The sequence below is a fragment of the Lygodium microphyllum genome, chromosome 3 (genome assembly GCF_053477565.2).
Source record: "Lygodium microphyllum isolate KBCC chromosome 3, Lygodium_microphyllum_v1.1.10, whole genome shotgun sequence".
In the NCBI taxonomy this organism is placed as follows: domain Eukaryota; kingdom Viridiplantae; phylum Streptophyta; class Polypodiopsida; order Schizaeales; family Lygodiaceae; genus Lygodium; species Lygodium microphyllum.
The window spans coordinates 3,608,490-3,632,891 of record NC_141137.1 but is presented as its reverse complement, the minus strand read 5'-3'; the positions used below and the strand labels follow the sequence as shown (position 1 = coordinate 3,632,891).

The window sequence follows — 24,402 nt, the reverse complement described above, 5'->3', positions numbered from 1 at the left end:
AGGTTATGAAGATTTAGAGCATCCCATGTCTGTGTGCAGGTTGAAGAAGGCGCTATATGGGCTCAAGCAAGCACCTAGAGCATAGTCTAACAAGATCAGAGAGTATCTTGTCAATATTGGCTTTTATGTTTCTGATGCTGATCACTCACTTTATGTGAGAAAGGGAGATGCAGGTTTGGTCATCATAGTCATCTATGTGGATGACTTGATTATTATAGGTGATAGTGATAGTGGGATTGCTGAAGTCAAGGGCTTTTTGAAGAAGAAGTTTGAGATGAAGGATTTAGATGAGCTAAGGTACTTCCTTGGCATTGAGGTGATAAGATGTGATGATGGTATATGGCTGTCCCAAAGACAGTATGGCTTGGATATGTTGTCCAAGTATGGTATGACAACATGCAAACCACTTTCAGTCCTGTTGGAGCAGAATGTAAAGTTGAGTGCTGATGTTGGGGATGAGATAGAAGACCCTACTATGTTTAGGAAGATAGTGGGGAGTTTGATCTACATGACCATTACAAGGCTAGACTTGAGCTACGTTGTTGGTCTTGTGAGTTAGTTTATGCAAGTACCTAGAAAGCCACATTTGGATGCAGTCAGATGCATATTGAGATATGTGAAGTCCACATTACATTATGGACTTTTCTATGAGGCAAGTACAGATGTACAGGTGTTTGGATACACAGATGCAGATTGGGCTGGTAGTATGTCTGATAGAAGATCTACCAGCGGATACATGTTCTCTCTTGGTAGTGCAGCAGTTACTTGGAGCAACAAAAAGCAATCTACAGTTGCTTTGAGTACAGAGGCTCAGTATAGAGGTGCTGCTATTGCAGCATGTGAGGTAGTATGGCTGCAAAAGTTATTGGCTGATTTAGATGTGCAGGTGGAAGGTCCAGTTGTCATTTATTGTAACAACATGAGTAGTATACAGTTGGCTAGGAACCTTGTGTTCCATGCCATGACAAAACATATTGAGGTACTACCAGGTGAGATTGACTTGGTGTATGTCAACACACAGGACCAGATAGCTGACAAATTCACAAAGGCATCGGGTACAGAGAAGCTTCAAAAGTTTCGAAGCTTACTTGGAGTTGCAGAGATGCAATTAAGCTTGAGGGGGAGTGTTGAGATGACAAGTTCAACACATGCGGACATTAATGATGGACCGCTTGGTTAGATGGGTCCACACATCTAGACTTAGCATGTCGGTGGTCATTATGACTCTCACATGGCCACTGACTCATTACTTATTATATTCAGGTTATTATACCTATTTACAGCTGGCATAGTTATAGCGCCAGTTGACTAGTGTAGTCGGTTATGCATTGTTTGACTTAGTAGGCCACTTTCCTTTATGTTGTATCTTATCTATACTTTGTGCACATTGTAAAGAGTGTGGAAGAAGAAGAAGAAACCAGCAAGAAAACGTTTTTGGCATCCACCTCTCTTCTTGTCTCTTGAGTGAGCTTCTCCTTGTGTATTCTGTGTGTGTTCAGCACAGCATCTTGAGCAAGTCCTCCCATCACGCGATTCTTGACAAAAAAGTACCTCTTGGCTCAGTCACATTTCTGAAAGTTTGCCCCTATTTTTGTACAAAAATTTCACCCTGTTTAGAGGCATAAACAGTGGAAAATGTTGGCACTTTGCTGTTATAACTATTTTGACTGTTATAACCTCTGTTTTCTTGCCTAAAAGAGTCTCTTGATGGCTGAGAACTTGCCCATACTTTGTGGGTTGATTGGAAATATTATTGCCCATACTTCTTTGCTAGAAACTCCCTACATCTCTTTTGTACTTCAAGGAGTATCTTTCAGCCAATTGTATGGCTTCATGTAATTTTTTTGGTTGTTCAGCTCCTACCTCTGATGATAGGGCAGGGTCAAGACCAAAAATGTATTTATTCAGCTTAGCAAAATCTAAAACGCCTTCAACATACATGAAAAGATTCAAGTAAGTGTTGGAATAGTCTCTAATGGACATTCCTCTTTGAGCGCATGCATACCATCTTCTTTGAAGCCTTTCTTTTTCCAAAGGAGACACAAAGACATCAATCATTGCTTGCTTGAAGTCCTCCTAAGAGTCAAAGTTTTACCCAATATTGTGTATGTAACGCCACCAAGTATGAGCGTAACATTCAAGATGAAGAACCGCGAAGTAAATCTTGGCTTCTTCACTTCAAGGATAAAGGGTGAAGTATAACTCAAGCTTATTGATCCACTCATCCCATTCCAAAGGTGAAGCATTATCTCCTTTGAAATTAGTGATATTGATCTTTTCCTTATATTCTTTTTCATTGTAAGATGGCTGCCCATGAGAATGTTGTCTCCATGAATCTTTGTTCCATGAATTTTGCCTAAAAGTAGAAGGCCCAAAACCATGAGATGAAGGTTGTCCATTTGAAACATGCTCTTAGTTTGGGATGCCATGAGCTGATATTCGCTCATCATGCCTTCCACCTTCATGAACTTGATTATTGATTGCATTTCCTTTTTGTGCATTTGAGGGCTGATGATAAAAAGTTTTGTAGAAGGGGTCACATCCATGATAATCATTATCCTATCGAGTGTTGTCTTGTTCCCCTTCATGTCTATGATTATCCTTTGGGCTGCTAAACTGAGGCCTTGGGGTATGAATGCCATGAATTTGTGAAGGATGATAGTTGCTCCTCACTCTAGATGGTTCTCCCCTTTCAAAAGTGTGCATAACTGGCTGAGAATCCTCTTTGCTTGGATGGTAAGGATTACCAACAAAGTTAATTGCATGGGAGTCTTTAATATTTTGAGGTTCTCTTTGTGGCTTGCTTCTCATTTCCTTTATGGTTGAGATGAGCTCTTGGAATAAAGATTTATTGTTTTGCTGCAAATCAAAGATTCCTTGGTTACTTGTGCCATTCCTTGTAACAAACCTTGATTCATATGTGTTAAGCCTTCATTCAAAGCCTTCAAATCCTTAGAAAGGCCTTCATTGACATGTCCTAACTCTTTTGACAGTAGGATATAATCATTCACTGCATGCTCTTCATGTATGCCATACTATCCTTGATGTGTGCTATAAGCAATCCCAATGCTTAATTCTTCATATTTGATCAACATTATGGGCTTCAGTGTAATTTTGATCCTCTTGGAAGTCTTTGACACCATCATTCAATGCCTCAGTAATGGGATTTTTCTTCTTATTCCTGGCCATTAGGAGACAATGATGTAGTAATAGATAGTTTGTCACTTAATCCCTTGTTTCTCTCAGAATATAGCACCAACCCCAATGCTTAATAGCTCTATATGAAGCTTATTATATGGGAATATACTAGATTTCAAAAGATATGGAATTGGGTTGGATACTTTGGGTGAAACAATGTCAAATAGTGTCCCCCTGTATGTTGTCTAGGTGCTGTCTCAACATATCTAGTGTCAGAAAATCAGAAATAACTTGAGCTCATGATGTTGGATCACCAAAATTTTTGATTCAAATCGGAGCTTAGGAACCCCTCTTTGAATGGAGCTATCAAGTTCCTAATTTTAATTAGGACAAAAATTGACGTGATTGAATCTTCAGGTCTGAACAAGAAATTCCTGCACCCTGTCCACCACTTGTAAGTACCCTGTTTGACCTTGTAGGAATACCCTAAGTGGAGGAAACCCTTGTAAACCACTGTAGAAACCAAGAGAGGCTTATGGGACACCTGTAGGGCTCAAGCATAACATGTAGATTGGTATATACCTGCTGTTTTATCTGTAAAAACTCTATCCAACACCTATAGGTACCGTGAAAATAGGAGATGCCCTGCACCTCTTCCAATGGTCCTTCAACCACTTATGGAACCCTATATATGGCTGATCAATGCTGTACTAGTACCAAACTCTAATAATGGGGAATGTACCTGCACCTAAATTTGAGAATTGCATGGGCTCTGAGACAAGAGGGGTGTGCAAAGTTCCACCTCAAGCCGGGTTGTGCACCCCTTCAGGGTCTTAATCGGGAAGGGAGGGTCACCTCTCTTTTGTCTTTCCGACTCGCCTGACATCCGCTTTTCCTCGGGAACCAACATGGAAAGTACATTCTAATGGCTAATCAAACAAGGATGTTATGCATTGACTGAAAAAGCCTGTAAATTCTTTAATGAAATGCAAGTGGGTATAGGGAAATGACTGAATTGAAAGGACAATGGATAGGGCATTACACGTTTGTAGTTACTCATTGCTTTTACAATGTTCCCACTTACCATTTTCATCATTATTTCAGTCCTATGGCATCAATGTTCAATCATTCAACAAAAATCCAAGTTAAGTAGGTAGTGAGTAGCATTTATCCAATCAATTGAGCTTCAACATTTGAATGGGCAAGAAAGAACTCATCAAGCAATCATAATCAGTCCTGAGCTGAATTCTGCATGCCTTCAATGGGAATTAAGAGGTTTTATTACACTCAATCTCTCTTATGAACAATGAGACTAGTTCAACAATTGGATAAAAAGAGAAATTAAGTTGAAAGCAATAGAATTACCTCTTTAATGTTAATGGAAAGTAGTAGATGAATCCAACCAATCAATCTTCAACATAAACCACCATCAATATATCAAGATTTCAGATCATAAGACCAACTTCAAAAAGGCTCTGTCCAATATGATTGCTCCTATGTAATCTTCAGCTCCCGATCAATAAGATTGCTCCAATGCAATCAAAAGAAGTCAATGATTTGATGGAAGTCTACAATAGCTTGTTGGAGAAGATCCTTTGAGCTTTAATGAATATAAATTCTCATTAGAATCATAGATTCCATGAGTTTTCAGACATTGTCATGTTCAAGAGGCTGAAAATGCTTTCAAACTTGAAGAATTTCTTCAATGTAAGCCCAATCTTTGAAGAATACCTTCAATTGAACCTTCCCAGGGTTGTAGACAACAAAAGCCCCAAATATTGAAGCTTCAATGAAACAAGATTTGATGAAGATTGATGGCTGCCCTGTTTTCCCCAATCTAAGATGAAGAAAATGCTTCAATCTTGCTTGGAAGCTCCAATATTTACTCAATGTCAGATGTAGATGCTTGCTCTTGCTATTAGGAAGCTAGTAGGAACCAAGAAGAGGCCAAATCTTCAAGGAATTGGAGGATTCTTCATGCTATACAGTTTCAGCCATGGCTAGGGTTTGAAGAGAGCTTCAATCTTGAAGGAACGAGGATGAAGAATGCCATTGATGCCTTTTACATAAACTTTTGCTCCAAATAACCTTGTGGAAGAGCCTGTAGCCTCCAATAAATCAAACGTTTGATGAAATGGCAGATTTACGTCATGAAAATTAGCACAAAATGCGAGCATGCTCCTTCCACCACGTGATGAATACCTCATTAAATCCCAACAAATAGGTATTTAATCTCAAGCTAAGGATGTCTACCACTACAAGATATAGGCCTTATACCGACGTTAAAAGCGACGAAAATGTTAATAAAGAAATTTTCCCCCGTCGTCGCAAAAAGCGTCGTTATTGGCGGCGCCATAGAATAGTTGGTATTAGCATCGTTATCAGCGTTGTTATTTGCGTCGGTATCAACGTTGCAAATTAGCGTCGTTATCAGCGTTGCTATTTGCATCGGTATCAACAATCACTACAATAAACAAGAAAAGAAGATAAAACAACAACAACAACAACAACAACAACAACAACAACAACAACTACTACTACTACTACTACTACTACTACTACTACTACTACTACTACTACTACTTCTACTACTACTACTACTACTACTACTACTACTACTACTACTACTACTACTACTACTACTACTACTACTACTACTACTACTACTACTACTACTACAAACAAGAAAAGAAGAAAAAACTATTACTACTACCACTACTACAACAATAATAACAAACAAGAAAACTAAACAATAATAAATAAGAAAACAAAAAAAACTATTACTACAATAATAACAACAACAGCAACAAACAAGAAAACCACTACTATTACTACAACCACGACTACGACGACTATGACTACGTCTACGACCATGACTATGACTACCACTACCACTACCACTACCATTATAATAAACAAGAAAAGAAGAAAAAACAACAACAACAACAGCAACAACAACAACAACAATAACAACAACAACTACTACTATTACTACAATAACAATAAACAAGAAAAGAAGGAAAAACTACTACTACTACAACAAAAAACAAGAAAACTAAACAACAATAAACAATAAAAGAAAAAAAAAAACTACTACTACTACTACAACAAACAAGAAAACTACTATTTCTACTACTAGTACTAGTACTACAATCACGACTACGACAACTACGACCACCACAACAACTCTCTCTCTCTACCACTACCACTACCACTACCACTACCACTACCACTACCACTACAACAAACAAGAATAGAAGAAAAATCAACAACAACAACAACAACAAACAAGAAAAGAAGAAAAAACTACTACTACTACCACTACTACAACAATAACAAACAAAAAAACTAAATAACAATAAACGAGAAAACAAAAAAAACTACAACAATAACAACAACAAACAAGAAAACCACTACTATTACTACTACTACAACCACGACTAAAGCGACTACGACTACCACAATAACAAACCACTACCACTGCAATAAATAAGAAAAGAAGAAAAAACAACAACAACAACAACTACTACTACAATAACAACAAATAAGAAAAGAAGAAAAAACTAGAACAACAACAACAACAACAATAAACAAGAAAACTAAACAATAATAAACAAGAAAATAAAAAAAAATTACTACTACTACTACTACTACTACTACTACTACTACTACTACAAACAAGAAAACTACTATTACTACTATTAGTACTACTACTACAATCACGACTACGACGACTACAACCACGACTACGACCACCACAACAACAACAAACTAGAAGAGAAGAAATTAAACAACAACTACTACTATCACTACCACTACCACTACTACGACTACCACAACAACAACAAACAAGAAAATAAGAAATTAAAGAACAACTACCACTACCGCTACCAGTACCACTACTATGACAACCACAAAAACAACAAACAAGAAAATAAGAAATTAAATAACAACTACCACTACCGCTACCACTACCACTACTATGACAACCACAAAAACAACAAACAAGAAAATAAGAAATTAAACAACAACTACCGTTACCACTACCACTACCACTACCACTACCACTACCATACCATGAATACCACAACAACAACCAACAATAAAAAAAGAAAAGAAGAAATAAAACAACAACAATGACAACAACCTCTCCCTCCTTCTCTCTCTCCCTCTCCCTCTCTTTCTCTCTTTCCCTATTATGTTTAATGCTTTCTCCCTCTCTCTCTTGTTCATTCTTTCCTTTTCTCTCTTCCTCTCCCTCCCTCTCCCTCTCCCTCTCTTTCTCTCTTTCCCTATTATGTTTAATGTTTTCTCCCTCTCTCTCTCTCTCTTGTTCCTTCTTTCCTTTTTTCTCTTCCTCTCTCTCTCTCTCTCTCAATACACATTATTTTTAACAAAAACAAGTAAAAGAAAAAGAGAAAACACAAAACAAAGCAAGAAGGAACAATGCACTCATGGTAAAGGCTCGAGGATGGATTCGACGGCTCCTCTTCGCCCTCCGTACACTTCCTCCTCTTCTTTGCGAACGGTGACGGCGGTGGTAAGAAGCTTTCCTTCTCCCTCTTTCTCTCTTTCTCTCCCTCTCCCTCTCAAATGCAAGATGGAGTTCACTCTCCCTTTCACTCTCTCTTTCGTGTTCTCGAGCAAAATAACGCGCTCGAGTTTCGGCTCACATTTTTTTCATCTGAGTACCGTCGCTATTTGCATCGCTATTAGTGTCACAAATGCAATGCTAATAATGACGCAAATAGCGTACGCAAATAGCGACACCGCTATTTTGCATCGAAAAGTGCCGTCGCTATGCCTCTATATCCTTGTAGTGTACTTTGATCCTGTCTAGGTTGTATAGATGATAGAAACAATGGAAGAGAGAGATGAGTAATTTCCTCCATGGTAGCTTGAAGAGAAAGCTTGAGAAAGATGAAATAAGCTTATTCCAAAAAGTAACCACGGTTTAACCTCTCCAAACCCTATTTAGTCTTCAGTTAAGTCCATGATCCTTCAAAATGGCCCAACATTGACCACATACCACCAAAATGACCATGAATCCGCCATTGTTTCTTTAGACATTCTTCAAGACCATCAAATTTAGTCACGGTTTACTGCAGAGACCTTAACTAGTCATGATTTTTAACTGAATCAAATCATGTGACTAATTCTTGTCCTCCAGCTAGTCTATGCCTAAACTATAACCAGATTCACAATGAAAATGACTCTTCCCATGGATCAAAGTCCATGCTCTGATACGAATGTAAAGACGCTAATTCCCACAGCAAGCCATTAAATTGAAAATACAAGAAATAGACATAAAATGCCAAGAAACCATAGCCAAGATGGCTAGGCATGAAATGGTATTACCAATGTTGGTTGAGAATCAAATGATGAGTGGTTGCAGCAAGGTATGCACCCCAAGCTATGGTGGCCAATACTTACCCTAGACTAAGGCATTTATGCTTTATTACAAGATCAAACAACCTAAACTTCTGCTAGAAATTGCAAACTATTTTTTAATGGAAGTCTTGGCCATTCAAAAATGAATGCTATTTTGAACATCATAATAACTATGACAATGATCATGATGCCAGGAGGCATATTCCACGGTGGATTCCGTGCCACGGTGGATTCCGTAAACTTAGATGACCGGGGCTCATACACAAAGTGGATTCTTTGTGCGAGAAGTTGATGGGGACGCCTGTCCTTTTCGGGCGTTTCATTAATTTAGTGTGTACATGGGTGATTCTATAGCGGGTGATTCCGCAAAATGCATATTAAATTAATAAACGTTTATGAGTTTAGAGTGCGCACTCGTAATAAATTAAGGTTAGGATTTATTTCTAACCAATTGATTTATTTATGTAGCTGAAGACTGCTAGGTATTCACTTTTGTCGGTTTAATTGTATTATTTTACTAACGATTGTGAATGCTTCAATTGATGTGTAGAGATAGCAGCAGTGGCGGAGGAAAGCATTGGAGTCTAGCGAGTATTCGACCTATGGATTATATTTTGATAGGTGCCACGCCTATATTTTGTCATGTCTATTGAGGCATCGATTATTTATTATTATTTTGTATGCGCCTATGCGCACGGATATGTTATTTCTATTTGGACATTGAGATTGGGCGTGCCAGACTCTATGGGCACCGTCCATTAGCTTTATTTCCTATTTTTGTAAAAGGCAAACTCAAAAGCTAAAAGCTTGTCATATTTTTGTAAATTGGGCTATTATTGAGCATGAAGATGGAAATATATATAAAATACATGCTTTGTGAAGCGCTCACACAAGGCATGGGGGGAGATTGAACCCAATTGGTCTCTTGCTCTTGTCGTTCATGCTTTTTACATTGTTTTTTTGTGCAAAAAGGTAGAGTTCATTGTTCTTGGGGACCTTCCGGGATTCACTACGTGAGCATACAACGATCGATCTGCGCACCAGTGGTATCAGAGCAGAGCTGAGATCAAGAGCTTCCAATCGCTACCCATCTCGTGCGAAGACGGAGCTCCTGGAACGATTGGGCTCTACGGTCAATCTCGTTGCGAACCGTCGATACAGGCAGACTTCTGGCGATCAAGAATCCCTGTTTCTACTCTCAGATCGCGAAGGACCAGGCTGTACAGGCGGAGGACCACGCATTCATCTCCTTCACCAAAGTCGTGGATAAACAGAGTAACCTCTTCTCAACAAGCTTTAAAGCTTAATAATAATAATAATCAATAAGCTTACTAGAAGCTTAACAAAGCTTCAATTTCAACAATCGTGGCAAGCGGCAGCCTTTCAAAAATTTCGCGACATGCAGAAAATGGCCCCCCCCCCTCCCCCCCCACAAAATCAGACGATTGATTAAGCTTCTCAAGCTTAATCTCTTAAGCCAAGCTAAACTACTCAAGTCAAGTCAGACAAGACAATCAAGTCAACAAACTTCAGGTCCTGCACTCCTGAAATCAAGTCCTGCAAGTCGACTGTAATCAAGTCCTGCAAGTTCACTAAGTCGGCTAAGTCTGCAACTCTGCAAGTCGGATAAGTCTGCAACTCTGCAAGTCAGACTAGTCAACTGGAGTAAGAACTGACTTGTGCTCAAAACTCCTAGAAGGGTTGTTCCTGCGCAGAAACTCTGAACTGCAAAGTTGTTCATGGCAAGGTATTCTACCAATACGCAGGTTCGCTGAAGTACTTTCAGCATACGAAGAAGGAAATATTACAGATTTTCTGAAAATTGAGAAAGAAATACCCAAAAAACACATAGCCTTGTAACCCCGAATTTGAGCTACGCTCATCCTGCTAATCTAATTTTGAGTGAGAAAGGTCTTTTGAGTTTTACAGGATGACGGAACCACATATGGATGATCCTATGGTTGAAGAAGACCTACTTGAGCCTACCATGGAATAAAAGCTGGATCTAATCATGATGCAATTGGAAGAAGCACGAAGGGCTAGGCAAGCATTGCAAGCGCAATTGACAAAATTACAAAGAGCGTCTACCGACAAAGAAGAACCTCAAGCTGAAGATTTGATTCGACGTACCATCGACGCCACTCTTGAAGCTCAAACCATTCGCAATGAATCAAAGATAAGTAAACGAAGTTTCAAATTTCGCACTTTCAATGGAATACGAGAAGGAAATACTATTTTATCATTCATTAGCCAGTTTGATGACTATTTCCATGAGGAAACCTATCCAAAAAAAGATAAAATCAAGTGTGTTACTAATAATTTGGTAGACAGAGCATCACTTTGGTGGACTGTAGTACGCAAGAGCATAGAATGTCCTGCTACTTGGGAAGATTTCAAGAAGAATTTCATGCAGAATTTTCTTCCACCGCAATTTCATGAGAAGGCTATCAAGCAATGGGATCTACTTCAACAACGGGATCGTGAGCCTATACCATAGTATACAGAGCGTTTTTGGAATGCACTCCTATAGCTACGCATGCTTGAAGACGTACCAGAGACGACACATAAGCAGAAGTATATGTCTGGACTTCTTGGACATTACTACGCTGAAGTGAACATGTTCAAGCCTGCTACCCTTGAAGACGCCATCTCACTAGCTCATGCGGTAGAGACAGACGACCACAGCAATTCCAAGCCAATGGTAATTATGGATCTAAATAATTCAATTCCAATTTTAGAAGGTTTAATCCAGGTCGTTTCTCTTCACCATCTTTCCGCAAGAATTGGGCTAAATCACATGCATTACCATCCAATGTCAATCCAAATCCTAAGCCTATTCCACAAGCAAATCCAAATGTACCTAGATTTCCCGCCATTGCAAATAATGTAACCAAAGCCAAGCCAATAGTATGCTATAAATATCACCAGCCTGGACATCTCGCAGCAAATTGTCATTCAAAGAAGCCACCAGCACATATCAACTATCTTGGAGCCATGGACGAAGATGAACATGAGGATATGCCTGATTTCACTGAAGATGAGGATGACACTACTACTATTTCCGACACTTTACCAGGTATGCCTACTCCACATTCATTATTGACTATGAAATGTTTGGTGCATGGAAAGGAAAAGACTATCTTGCATGATGACGGTAGTACTCATGATTTTATTTCAGCAAAATTGGTAAAGGAATTGAAATTACAGACTGTACCTACGCATTATCGCATAAAAGCTGCATTTTTAGGCACTAGGTATAACGGTACACAAGAAGTTCAAGATTTAGAGATTCAAATTGGTTCATACACTGAAAGAAGAAATTTCTTAGTTGTTCCATTACAGTCGAGTGACATTATTTTAGGAATGCCTTGGCGACACCAGCATAACCCAGATATAGATTATTCCACACACACTATGAATATTAATTTTCAAGGAAAATCTATTACATTATATGGTATGCATGCATCTAATGTTTTTCCACTGCTTTCGCATACTCAAGCAAAACGTGCATTACGCAAGAGTAGTAAATCATATCTCATTTGGGTGAATGAATTGCAAGCAAAGGAAAATCATATGCACCCTAGGCATAAGGAATTTCTTGCATATTTTAAGGACTGTTTTGCAGAAGACCTACCACCAGGTTTACCTCCTTCACGTCCAGAAGACCATAAGATTGATTTGATCCCTGGCACACAACCACCTTGCAAAGCACCATATAGGCACAATCAGATAGAGCAAAAAGAAATCCAGAGTCAAGTTGAAGAATTACTAAATAGAGGTTTAATTCGACCTAGCAGTTCTCCATTCGGTGCACCTGTACTCTTAGTCAAGAAAAAGAATAATACCTATCGTATGTGTATTGACTACCGAGCTTTAAATAAGATCACTGTAAAGAATAGGTATCCTATACCTAGAGTTGATGACCTTATGGACAAACTGCAAGGATCTTCTATATTTAGTAAAATTGACCTTGAGTCTGGTTATCATCAGGTGAGGCTAGATAAATCTGACATATTTAAGACTGCATTCAGAACACAGTTTGGCCATTACGAATTCTTAGTCATGCCATTCGGATTGACTAATGCACCTGCTACCTTTAGTAGAATGATGAACTGTATCTTTCTGAAATATCAGTACTGTGTGATTGTTTTCTTTGATGATATTTTGGTGTTTAGTCAAAATGAGAAAGAGCATTATGAGCATTTGTCATTAGCTTTTCAATTATTGAAAGAAAATCAACTGTTTGCAAATCCTGAAAAGAGTGAATTCTTTAAGACAGAAATTGAGTATTTAGGTCATATTGTATCATCTGAAGGAATTAAAGTTGATCCTAAGAAAATTGATGCAATATTGAATTGGCTTGTTCCTAAAAACGTGCATGAGTTACGATCATTCCTTGGTCTTGCTAGTTTTTATAGGAAGTTTGTACGTAATTTTTCATTACTTGCTTTACCATTAACAAAACTTCTCAAGAAAGGAATTGTTTATCAATGGACTGAAAATCAACAGAAATCCTTTGACTTACTGAAACATGCATTAACCAATGCCCCTGTTTTACAGTTGCCTGACTTTAATAGACCATTCTTTCTAGTTGTGACCGATACTAGCGGATCAGGAATAGGAGCCGTACTAATGCAAGACAATCATCCAATAGCATATTCTAGTTGTAAGCTGAAACCCTCTAAGCTGAAATATTCCACCTATGACAAAGAACTATTAGCAGTTGTACAAGCATTAAGACAGTGGAAACACTACTTAATGGGTTCAGAATTTATGATAAAGACCGACCAGCAAAGTATTAGACATTTACTTAGCCAACCCCAAATTTCTGACCGTCATATCAAATGGGCTTCCTTTATTCAAAGTTTTCATCCTATCATTCAATACCAACCTGGAAAAGAAAATGTAGTTGCTGATGCACTGAGGAGAAGACCTACAATTCATAATATTTCTGTCATATCTTTTGATTCTTTGATTGCTATGAAAGATACATATCACCAGGATATTACTTTTCATTCTGATTGGAATAAATTAGTACAAAATAATTTCATTCCTGTTGATTCATTGTCATATAATGATGGATTTATGTTTTATGAAAAGAGACTGTGTGTTACTATTCCATTCCGATCTTTTGTTTTAAATGAAATTCATTGTCCCCCATATCAAGGTCATAGAGGTATCATATCTACATTACGTATGTTAACTGAAGATTTTTATTGGCCGCATATGGATGCAGATGTATCTAATTTCATTTCTGAATGTTTGATTTGTCAAAGAGTTAAGAGACATCATGGTAAACAGTATGTATTACTAATGCCTTTGTCTATTCCATCTAAACCTTGGGAACAAATTTCTATGGATTTCATTACTGGTTTACCAAATACTAAATCTAACCATGATATGATTTGGACAGTTGTAGATAGATTTAGTAAGCAAGCATATTTCATTCCATGTAAGAAAACTTTAACAGCATCACAAGCAGCACAGTTATTTTTGAAAACTGTTTTTACTAACCAAGGATTGCCAAAAGTGATTATTTCAGATCGTGATTCTAGATTTTGTAACAATTTTTGGATTACCCTGTTTGCTAATCTAGGCACAAAGATTGATTTCTCATCTGTATTTCATCCAGAAACAAATGGACAAACAGAAGCCACAAACAGCACCATTCTAGATCTTTTACGTGCATATACTATCTCTAAACCTCAGACATGGGACACTCATTTGCATTTATTACAGTTTGCATATAACAATACACCGCACACATCTACAAAGAAAGCACCGTTTGAAGTTATTTATGGATATAGATTATCTACACCTGTTGCATCTTTGTCTAATAGAATTCAGAGTGCTGATGATATTGCTAGTATGCATAATAGTATTTTTGATGAGGTTAAGGATATGATTGCTAAAGCCCATCAATCATATACCAAACAAGCCAACAAGAAAAGACAAGCCATGAATTTCAAAGTTGATGATTATGTTTGGCTGAGAATAGAAAAACGTAGACTGCAAAGTGTAGATAGACATCCAGTTGTCAAATTAGCTCCTAGATTCTATGGACCATTTAGAATCATTCATAAAATTAATGATAATGCATTCAAGTTAGAATTACCATCTCATTGGAAAATTCACAATACATTTCACATTAGTTTATTGAGACCATTTAGAGGCCAATTACCTGTCCACCCTGTTTATGAAAATCCACCTTTATTAGAGGAAGAGACTGAAATACTTGAACCAGAAGCTATCATAGACACTGACTTTATGACCACTAGGACTGGCCGAAGGTATTCTAGATATCTAGTTAAATTTAAGAACCATCCTGTAGAGGAAGCACAATGGATGCACGCTAGAGACTTAAATGCTTTCCCCACTCTGTTAGCTCCACATTGAGCTAATAGCAATTGAGGTCAATTGCTATCCCACCTCGGGGGTATGATGCCAGGAGGCATATTCCACGGTGGATTCTGTGCCACGGTGGATTCCGTGAGGTTTTACGGTGGATTCCATAAACTTAGATGACCGGGGCTCATACACAAAGTGGATTCTTTGTGCAAGAAGTTGATGGGGACGCCTGTCCTTTTCGGGCGTTTCATTAATTTAGTGTGTACATGGGTGATTCCATAGTGGGTGATTCCGCAAAATGCATATTAAATTAATAAACGTTTATGAGTTTAGAGTGCGCACTCGTAATAAATTAAGGTTAGGATTTATTTCTAACCAGTTGATTTATTTATGTAGCTGAAGACTGCTAGGTATTCACTTTTGTCGATTTAATTGTATTATTTTACTAACGATTGTGAATGCTTCAGGTGATGTGTAGAGATAGCAGCAGTGGCGGAGGAAAGCATTGGAGTCTAGCGAGTATTCGACCTATGGATTATATTTTGATAGGTGCCACGTCTATATTTTGTCATGTCTATTGAGGCATCGATTATTTATTATTATTTTGTATGCGCCTATGCGCACGTATATGTTATTTCTATTTGGACATTGAGATTGGGCGTGCCAGACTCTATGGGCACCGTCCATTAGCTTTATTTCCTATTTTTGTAAAAGGCAAACTCAAAAGCTAAAACTTGTCATATTTTTGTAAATTGGGCTATTATTGAGCATGAAGATGGAAATATACATAAAATACATGCTTTGTGAAGCGCTCACACAAGGCATGGGGGGAGATTGAATCCAATTGGTCTCTTGCTCTTGTCGTTCATGCTTTTTACATTGTTTTTTTGTGCAAAAAGGTAGAGTTCATTGTTCTTGGGGACCTTCCGGGATTCACTACGTGAGCATAAAGCGACCGATCTGCGCACCAGATCATGAGCATGTGTTTATTATTGTCATAGTGATTGTCTCAAGATCCATGTGGAGGGCCGATGATACTAACTCGCTATTGCACATAATAAGGTTGTTAATAATGCGGTTTTTGTTGTAGAATGGACCAACAGTGCATTGTTATGGCTTATCTTATTGACTTGGAGCACTATAATTGGCTAGCGTGTCTTCAAATCATGCTCTCTTTTTAGTTCTAACACGTCCCTTTCTCAATTGCCAAGTTACCACAAATGTGGGCTTTTTTTGCAACACAAAAACTTAACAGTAAAAGGAATCCTAAACACACTTCATAGCTATGCCTAAACATTGCAGTAATATAACATCCAAGTTGCACTAATGCTTTAAAAAAAACTCCAACATTTGGAAGGGTAGTATTAACAACCTTAGAACAAATGCACACATAAGAAATTGGCTATTGTGAGTGTCACGACTCACATCCTATATTAGTTAACATGATGTGGACCTGGAGAGAGAGAGAGAGAGAGGCATGATACATACGAGTCATTTGACTTGCGCAAGCTTGCTCAATCGAGTTGGTAGCTTGTGTGGCCAATTAACTCGTCTTTATTACACCCGACCGAACATGACGCGCAGAAAAACATTTTACAAATGTGTGTGTCACGCGGCACGTCACAAGCCCTTCTTAGCCCAAAAAGCAGCCTGCGCTCCCGACTCCCGCGTCTTCTGTTCTGGCTATGGAGCTTGTCATCATATGTGTCTTCGTCTCACGTGTCTTCTCTTCTGGCTATGGAGCTTGTCATCATATGTGTCGTCGTCTCACGTGTTTGCTGTGCAGAAAAACATTTTACAAATGTGTGTGTACCCCCCTTGGACACTGTCCTTTTCTTCAGGAGCGGATTGCAAAGTCAACAGTAGAAGTAACCGACCTAAGATGACGTGCAGACAAACATTTTATAAATGTATGTGTCATGTGCCTGCTGCTCCTTTTTAGCTGGCGCACGGTAGCAAGCTGCATCACGTTCTCAACGCATGGCGACCGAGAGACCTCCTGTGTCGGCTCTCAACTCACGCACCTGATGAAGGATATATAAAGGCTTCTTGTCTAAGTTCGCTTGCATCTCTGCTTTTCCTACCCTTGCCCCGTCCCAGATCACTGCTATCAGGTGACTTGTCCTTCAATGACTGCATCCTCACGGCTTGCCTGCGTCGGAGCCACCCCTTGGACATTGTCCTTTTCTTCAGGAACGGATTGCAAACCAGTCAACAGTAGAAGTAACCGAGCCAATGACACCACAAGAGCCAGAGCGCGATTTTGCAGGCACTCCTTACATACCAATATACGTGATGCTGCCTGTGGGTTCACCTAGCTGATCATTCAATATTGCCTGCATTAGAATACTGCCCTTCCTTTGCTTTTGACTGTACTACTAAATGATCATTGCACAAATTTGCAGTTAGGTGTGGTGACGGAACAAAACACCGTGAACAATCCTGAACAGCTTTTGAGAGATTTGAAAGCTCTGAGATCCATAGATGTTGATGGGGTGATGGTGGATTGCTGGTGGGGACTCGTGGAGGCTGAGACTCCTCAAAGTTATAACTGGTCTGGCTACAAGCAGTTGTTCTCGTTAGTGAGGGAGGCAAAGCTGGCGTTGCAGGTACGATTGGGTCTCCGATGCACTGTGGGTGTATCTATACATACTGCAGCTATATTTTGTTTGATTGTTCGAACTCAACTCCCTCCAGGTAGTGATGTCTTTCCATCAGTGTGGTGGGAATGTGGGAGACGATGTAAACATTCCACTGCCCATGTGGGTTCTTGAAATTGGCAAACAGAATCCAGACATATTTTTTACTGATCGAAAAGGGAGGCGAAATCCAGAGTGTCTGTCTTGGGGAGTGGATAAGGAGCGCGTCTTCAAGGGGCGAACGGGACTTGAAGTAAGTGCCTGCTTATGAAGCTCAATGTAGATAAGTTATGAGAAGAGCTCCATTAGCTCTATAATGTGTGCATGCCTATATAGCAATAGTACTGTTTGTTTGACAATGTTGATCAGCTAGCTAGCTCTGGTTCTGACCATTTTTTCTTGATGACCAAATTGGGTAACCACATGTTATGAGTGGGTGTTTAAAGCATAATTGTAGGATTATCAGCTGACTACTTATTGAAAATGTTTCAAAGAGTATTTCTGAAAGAGGAAAACTGAAGTGGAAGATCATGGTACTGTTGTTTTCTTTTCAGCTTTACTTTGATTATATGAGAAGTTTTCGGCAAGAATTGGACAGCTTTTTCGAGGATGGCACAATTAGGGAAATTGAAGTTGGGCTTGGTGCATGCGGAGAGCTTCGATATCCTTCTTACCCGAAAGGGCATGGCTGGGAGTATCCTGGTATTGGAGAGTTCCAGGTGTGTTTCTTGTTCTTACACATTTTGTTTCTTGGTAGCAGCTTTCTATGTACACAAAATAAGAGGCACCTATTTTTTGTACATGCTGAACCCCATATATGGTAACAATAGAAGTATCAATAGAAGATTTACAAGACTTCGGTTTGCCCTAAAGTGGATGGTCACATATACAAGGTGGGGGGGAAAAACCTCCTAGTGAGTAGAGAAAGTATCCTGGCAGTCCTAAGGGTGTTCACACACATCCCTACCAAAATATGGTAACACTCAAGAGGAGCTTGGTGCGTCTACTAGAGGAGAATACTCTTTTGGCAGCTATTCACAATGTATGGAAACTTGAATTATGTATGTATGAAGGAAAGATCCTTTGTCACAGGGGGAAGTGAAGTTTTAACTTAGTGCTTTTTGGACACTTAAGTTGTGACACTAAAGTTGCGCACATGTGTGGTGCATGTGTGAGATTAAGTTGAATGAGAGCCATGGTGACATATTATCCTAGCTAGAGCAATGGGTGTTAATGGAAAAGTTGTACCAAGTTATGTTGAATAGATACTTGTGTATGCTTGGTGTTAGTTTGAGCATAGGGCAGTAAATGGGACTTTGAAATGTCCTGTGGTGACATTAGGGCATTAGGGCTAGGTATTTATGCTACTCTAGGCTAATTAAAGTTGGAAACGGTTTTAAGCCCTAAAGGGGTTAGCACTAGCCAATTAATGGGCATGGTCAAACGGATAGTATATGGGCAGGGTTAGCACATTAAATATGGATGGGTACTAGCCAATTAATGGGTAAGGTCAATTGGATAATTAATGCTGAAAATTGCTTTTTGGCCTCTTGGCCAAACTTGCCCTTGCAAGCCAAGAGAAGGCTGTTTGGGGTTGGTTGAGTGTGGAGGCAGCCATTTAGAGGCAGAAGCAGGAAGGTTCCTGACTTAGTTCTTAGGGTAGTTTTTTGATTGGTTTCAAGTGTTGAGATAAGTGCATGCAACAGCAAGGGAAAATGCCATGTGCAAGTGAAATGGTATGCACAGAATCAATGTACATTAGTGGTCAGAAGCAGTTACATGTCAACAAACCCTGTTGTGACAGCACATATGGGCCTTTTATACCAGCTCAGACAGCATTAGCAATTTTCACTACATCTGCTTGTGTTAGCTTGTTAATGTACAGAGATGTATGCATGAAATCTGTTTAAACAGGCTAGTATAAAAGGATACTTGTTAATGTATCAGGCCTCAACTGACCTTGTAACTGGAAAAGTTGCGTTCTGACCAAGCCAATGCCCTTGGCTGATCTGTATGTAACCAATTATGAGCACCAAGTCATGGAAACCTTTGGCTTGTTATGTGGTTTGCAGTGCTATGATAAGTATCTTCAGAAGAATCTTAGGAAAGCTGCGGAAGCTCGTGGGCATCCAGAATGGGGCAAGGGCCCAATCAACTCGGGGCATTACAATTCTAAACCTCAAGACACAGAATTCTTTTGTGAGGGAGGTGGCTGGGACAGTTACTATGGAAGATTTTTCTTGAAATGGTATGCACGTCAGCTAATAGACCATGGCGATAGAGTGCTTTCATTTGCAAATTTGGCATTTGAAGGAACAAACATATCTGCTAAGGTAACGACCTATCTATTCATGGATGTGAACATGTTCTAGATTGTATAATCACTGTCTGCGTTGCTTATACAGATATCTGGAATACATTGGTGGTACAAGACTACTAGTCATGCTGCAGAGCTTGCTGCTGGATTCAATAACTCAACTCACAGAGATGGATATGCACCTATTGCGCAGATGTTCAAAAAGCACAATACAGCTTTTAATTTCACTTGTGTTGAATTGCGAACAATGGCTCAAGCCAAAGAGTTCCCTGAAGCTATGGCAGATCCTGAAGGTCTTGTTTGGCAGGTGACTGAAATATGGCATGAATTCAGAAAAAGTATTTACAGAAGCTTGGCTATTAATAAGCGAAGACCCACTTCCAGTAGTGAAGTAACTGTTCCGTTCTTCCATTGCAGGTTTTGAATGCTGCATGGGATGCAGGTGTTCATGTGGCCGGTGAGAATGCGCTGCCTTGTTATGATCGTGATGGATACAACAAGATTTTGGAAAATGCCAAGCCCAGGAATGATCCTGATGGGCATCATTTATCAGCCTTCACGTACTTGCGTCTCAATCCAATACTGATGGAGGAAAAGAATTTTGCGGAATTTGCACGGTTTGTCAAGCGCCTGCATATTGGTAAGGCTGCTTATTTTCTACTGTTGGGTAAACCTTGAATGGGGTAATTTCCCTTCTGGCATGGCATATTGATCTGTTGCCCTTTCACTTGGGCTGAGAAGGTCAGGATGTATTGATTTTGTCTTTCGTTTATCTTGCAGGACACGAGAAGCGTAGAAGAGTTAGTCCCGAGTGCAAAGTTCGTAAGAAACGCTGCTTGGATGAAGACCCCCAAAGCCTACAAAATGACTTTTGAAAATCTGCCAAAACTCAGACTCTTTGATCCATTTATTTACAGACTTTTGAGATTGTCTCCTTCTGAGTCTTGCGTTGCGTATATATTACTTTGGCATTCATGCATCCTGAAGAGCCAATAACGATAACAAGTCGGAGTCTTAACAGCAAACTGCATTATTGGCCAAAAAAGAAAATATAACAAATTTAGTGGCCCTTCTATCCCATATGACTCTTAAGAAGTGCATAACATAACATTTGGCAAGAGGGTTTATGGGGGGTTGATCTAATGGTTCTTACATATCGGGCATAAGCCCTCATCCACCCTCAAAAACAAAGGGCGCGTCACTACTTGGCAAAAATCATTGGTTCCTATACAATGGTGTGGTGACAAGGTGGTGCATGTCCCAAAAAAAATATCCACTAGTAGCTTCAGTTAAACAACGGTAAAACTTACTCCTGATTTATGTGTATATATTTTACTTTTTGAGAAAGAAGATTGTATTTTTGAAAAATTAAAAAAGGGTGTTCACTTTCTCTCTCTCTCTAAAAAAAGGGAAATACTCTTGCATGCAATAGTACACCCTTGTTTCATATGTGTATATATGAGAGAGAGAGAGAGAGAGAGAGAGAGAGAGAGAGAGAGAGATTAAACATAGGACTCATCTTTCCTCTTTTCATGAATTTAAAAAGAGAAAGAGAAGAGAGTATATGTGTATGTTCAATTCATAGAGAATAAGTATATGTGTGTGTTTAATTTAGAGAGAGAGAGAGAGAGAGAGAGAGAGAGAGAGAGCCCATTCACCTTAAAAGAAAAGCCCTCTTTATTTTTCAAATATCAAAGTTCTCCTTGTGCCACATAGGCTTGAGAGTTTAGTTGACAACAAATTTCCTAATGCCCACTTGCTTGAGATTTAGCAGGAGGCTCAACTCTTTAAAGTCAACTTGACACCTTACTAGGTGGATGATATGGTCAACATTTTAGAAAATTGGTTATTTGAAAGGGTGATTGAAAAGATTGGACTCACTCATCTTGACCCTATCAAATGATTGCCAATACTTTTAAAATTAGTAACTCCTTAAGATTGGTGAGGTCCAGAACTAGTAGCATACAAAGTGCTCCTATTAGTAGAGGTAGTAATACAAGTTTTTTGTAAGCAAATCTAAATTAACTTTTAGGTTTTATTGGATTTTTGACATTGGCTTTAAGCACTTTCTCATGATTGAGAAGCAACAACATAATATTGGTTGATAGCATATAAAGAAGATTCATGTGTGAGGAAGAGAGCACAAAGTAGACTTTAGAGGAAGTTCACAATTTTGACAAGAGAGTGAAAGAGGAATGGGCACATTTGGTTTCGATTAGTGATATCTTATGTAATATGAAAGTCTCATGTTCCTTATAAATGTTATACATATGGGGGGGAAATGACATCTTGCAAAGTTAGCAACATCAAGTTCAACATAGGATAAGTGTGCTACAGTATCTAGTGGTGGCATTGAGATATGAAGAATAGTAGAATAGATGGGGAAGGATTTCTAAAACCTAATCCTTAAAGTCAAGGTCGACAATTACATCTAGGTAGTAGTTGTTTCGGCCTTCCTAATCATCGATCTACCTACATTTTGAGCTATAATCTCATGTTTTCAGGTTGTACATGCTCAAAACTCTCATCTTTGGCTTGTAAGAACCACCTCTACTTTGTTTATGATGATTAATATTCTTGCATTATATCTTCACGAAACCTTCACAAACCTTGACTTTATAAGCCAAAAGGTGTTAGCTCTTATTGAAAGCTCCAAAGACTAATGCAAAAGGTTAACTGGTAAAAGAGTCCACCAAGGTGATAAATTTTTGGAACTTACATATGATCTATTAAAATGAATGTACACTTAATACATATTTACAATTCCTTTAATAGCTCCCACTAATATCACCTCCCAATCATAAGCTAATAGGACAATGTTCGCAAAGAAAGTTATTTATACCATATACAAAACCCTTTTAACTTGAAAAGTTTGAAGGGATTATTTGCCAAATGATGCGCAATTGCCATTTTTATGGCTACAAATTTTGTAAATTTTGAGATTTACTTAGGAAATTGAAACAACAAAAGTTTTTTGTGGAAATTTTGCTATTTATTTTACATAAAAACTATGAGTATTGTCCTAGAAGCCTTGTCCTTGACCCTCTAACATGCATACTTCCACCAAAATTAACCCATGTTCATATTGCGACATTTTTCATGCTATGTAAACCATCTAATACCAAGAATCTAGTGATGCTCTTAGTTGAATGCATAAATTAAAAAGTGTTAGACATGTGTAGCATGTGACAATCCTTTTCCATCATCATAAGCATTTGAAAATTGTATTATTGAATCCACCCAAATATTCTCCATCTTGTGTAGGCCTTGTCTATTTAAGAATCAAGTAATAGCTCAAAATAGTTAGAATCACAAATCCATTTTGGTCTCATCAAATTGTCATCCTTAGTGTAAAGTTCCACTTCAAGGTTTGAACTAGTTTGGCTAGACTTGAGAGAGAATCTTCAAAAAGCCCTCTATAATTACAATCCTCAAGGCCATAAATATCAACATAAGCAGCTCAAAGCTTCTTTGTGAGAAATTTACCAGTCTATTCCAATGGCACAAGCCCAATCTAGGTACTAGACATCATGCATCAATCCGTGTATGCTATTGAATGAAATCACTTCCTTAGGTACCAAACTTAGGGCCGATTTTGAGGCCAAACAAGCTGAGAGAGAATTTGGATCAATATCTACCACATCCTAACAAGATAAAAATAGGGGAAGAAGGACAACTTATTAGTTGCTTGTTTTTCTCTAAAATTAGGCTTGTGTTAGCATTGGATAATGGTGGCACCTCACTCTTTTCTCTCTCTTCCTATTTGTTTAGTGTCTAATAGTCCCATCAATTTAGTGTTTAGTACCCCCATTTCCAAGCAACTTGATTATGACCTCGAGAAAACACTGTATTCCTAAATAATTTAGATTATGAATTCAAAATGACCATTCTTGGAAGTTTGACAATGCTTTAGAATTTTTAAATATCATATATTTTATACTTTCAACATACTCTTTTTTAAAACTATGTGTGTTATCTTTTCTTCTTTCTCTTTCTCTTCTTACCATTTCTCCTTCTCTCATATACATGCATCATTGGAAGAAGCCTAATGTATCATTTGAATTGCAAGAAGAAAGAAACTTGTTAAGGTATTTTTTGTAATACTAGGAGTACACTTTTACTTTGTGTTTGCATTTACAATGGCTTTATAAGTTTTCTCTTTGACATCTTTAGTCTATCATTATTTCTCTTTCTCTTTTTGCATATTTGTACTTGCCATTGGAAGAAGCTTGAGGTATCATCTGGATTGCAAAAACTAAAAGACTCGTTAAGTATTGTTTGGAACATCCGTATAAAATTTCTCTTTGTTTTTACATTTGTAGAAGTTTTAGAAGTCCTAATAAGTAAATATTTTTATTAGAAATCTCTCTCACCCCTCTTCCTCTTTCTTGCATTATCGAGCACTTGAATATGTCTTGAGGAGATACTTAAAACTATCATTTAGATTATTGATAGCACTCTTTCTTTTTGAATCAAGATAGCTATTACCTAAAGAAGGTTCTAATTTACATTCAAATTTTCTTTTGTGTTTTTGTTTCTGCCTATAGTATAGTTTAGGAGTGTTGAATT

The 24,402-nt window shown here is 38.4% G+C and overlaps 1 protein-coding gene across 1 annotated transcript; it reads left to right on the top strand.

Annotated features, from left to right (window-relative positions):
* The first annotated feature begins 16,691 nt into the window (after positions 1 to 16,691).
* On the top strand, positions 16,692 to 21,208 carry LOC148038015 (beta-amylase 2, chloroplastic-like). Its single transcript, XM_087667937.1, has 8 exons — positions 16,692 to 17,181; positions 17,283 to 17,486; positions 17,575 to 17,769; positions 18,071 to 18,235; positions 19,589 to 19,849; positions 19,922 to 20,140; positions 20,251 to 20,473; positions 20,614 to 21,208. Exons 1-8 carry the CDS (start codon positions 17,113 to 17,115, stop codon positions 20,706 to 20,708), a joined length of 1,431 nt encoding a protein of 476 aa, XP_087524063.1. The 5' UTR covers positions 16,692 to 17,112; the 3' UTR covers positions 20,709 to 21,208.
* Positions 21,209 to 24,402: the final 3,194 nt, after the last annotated feature.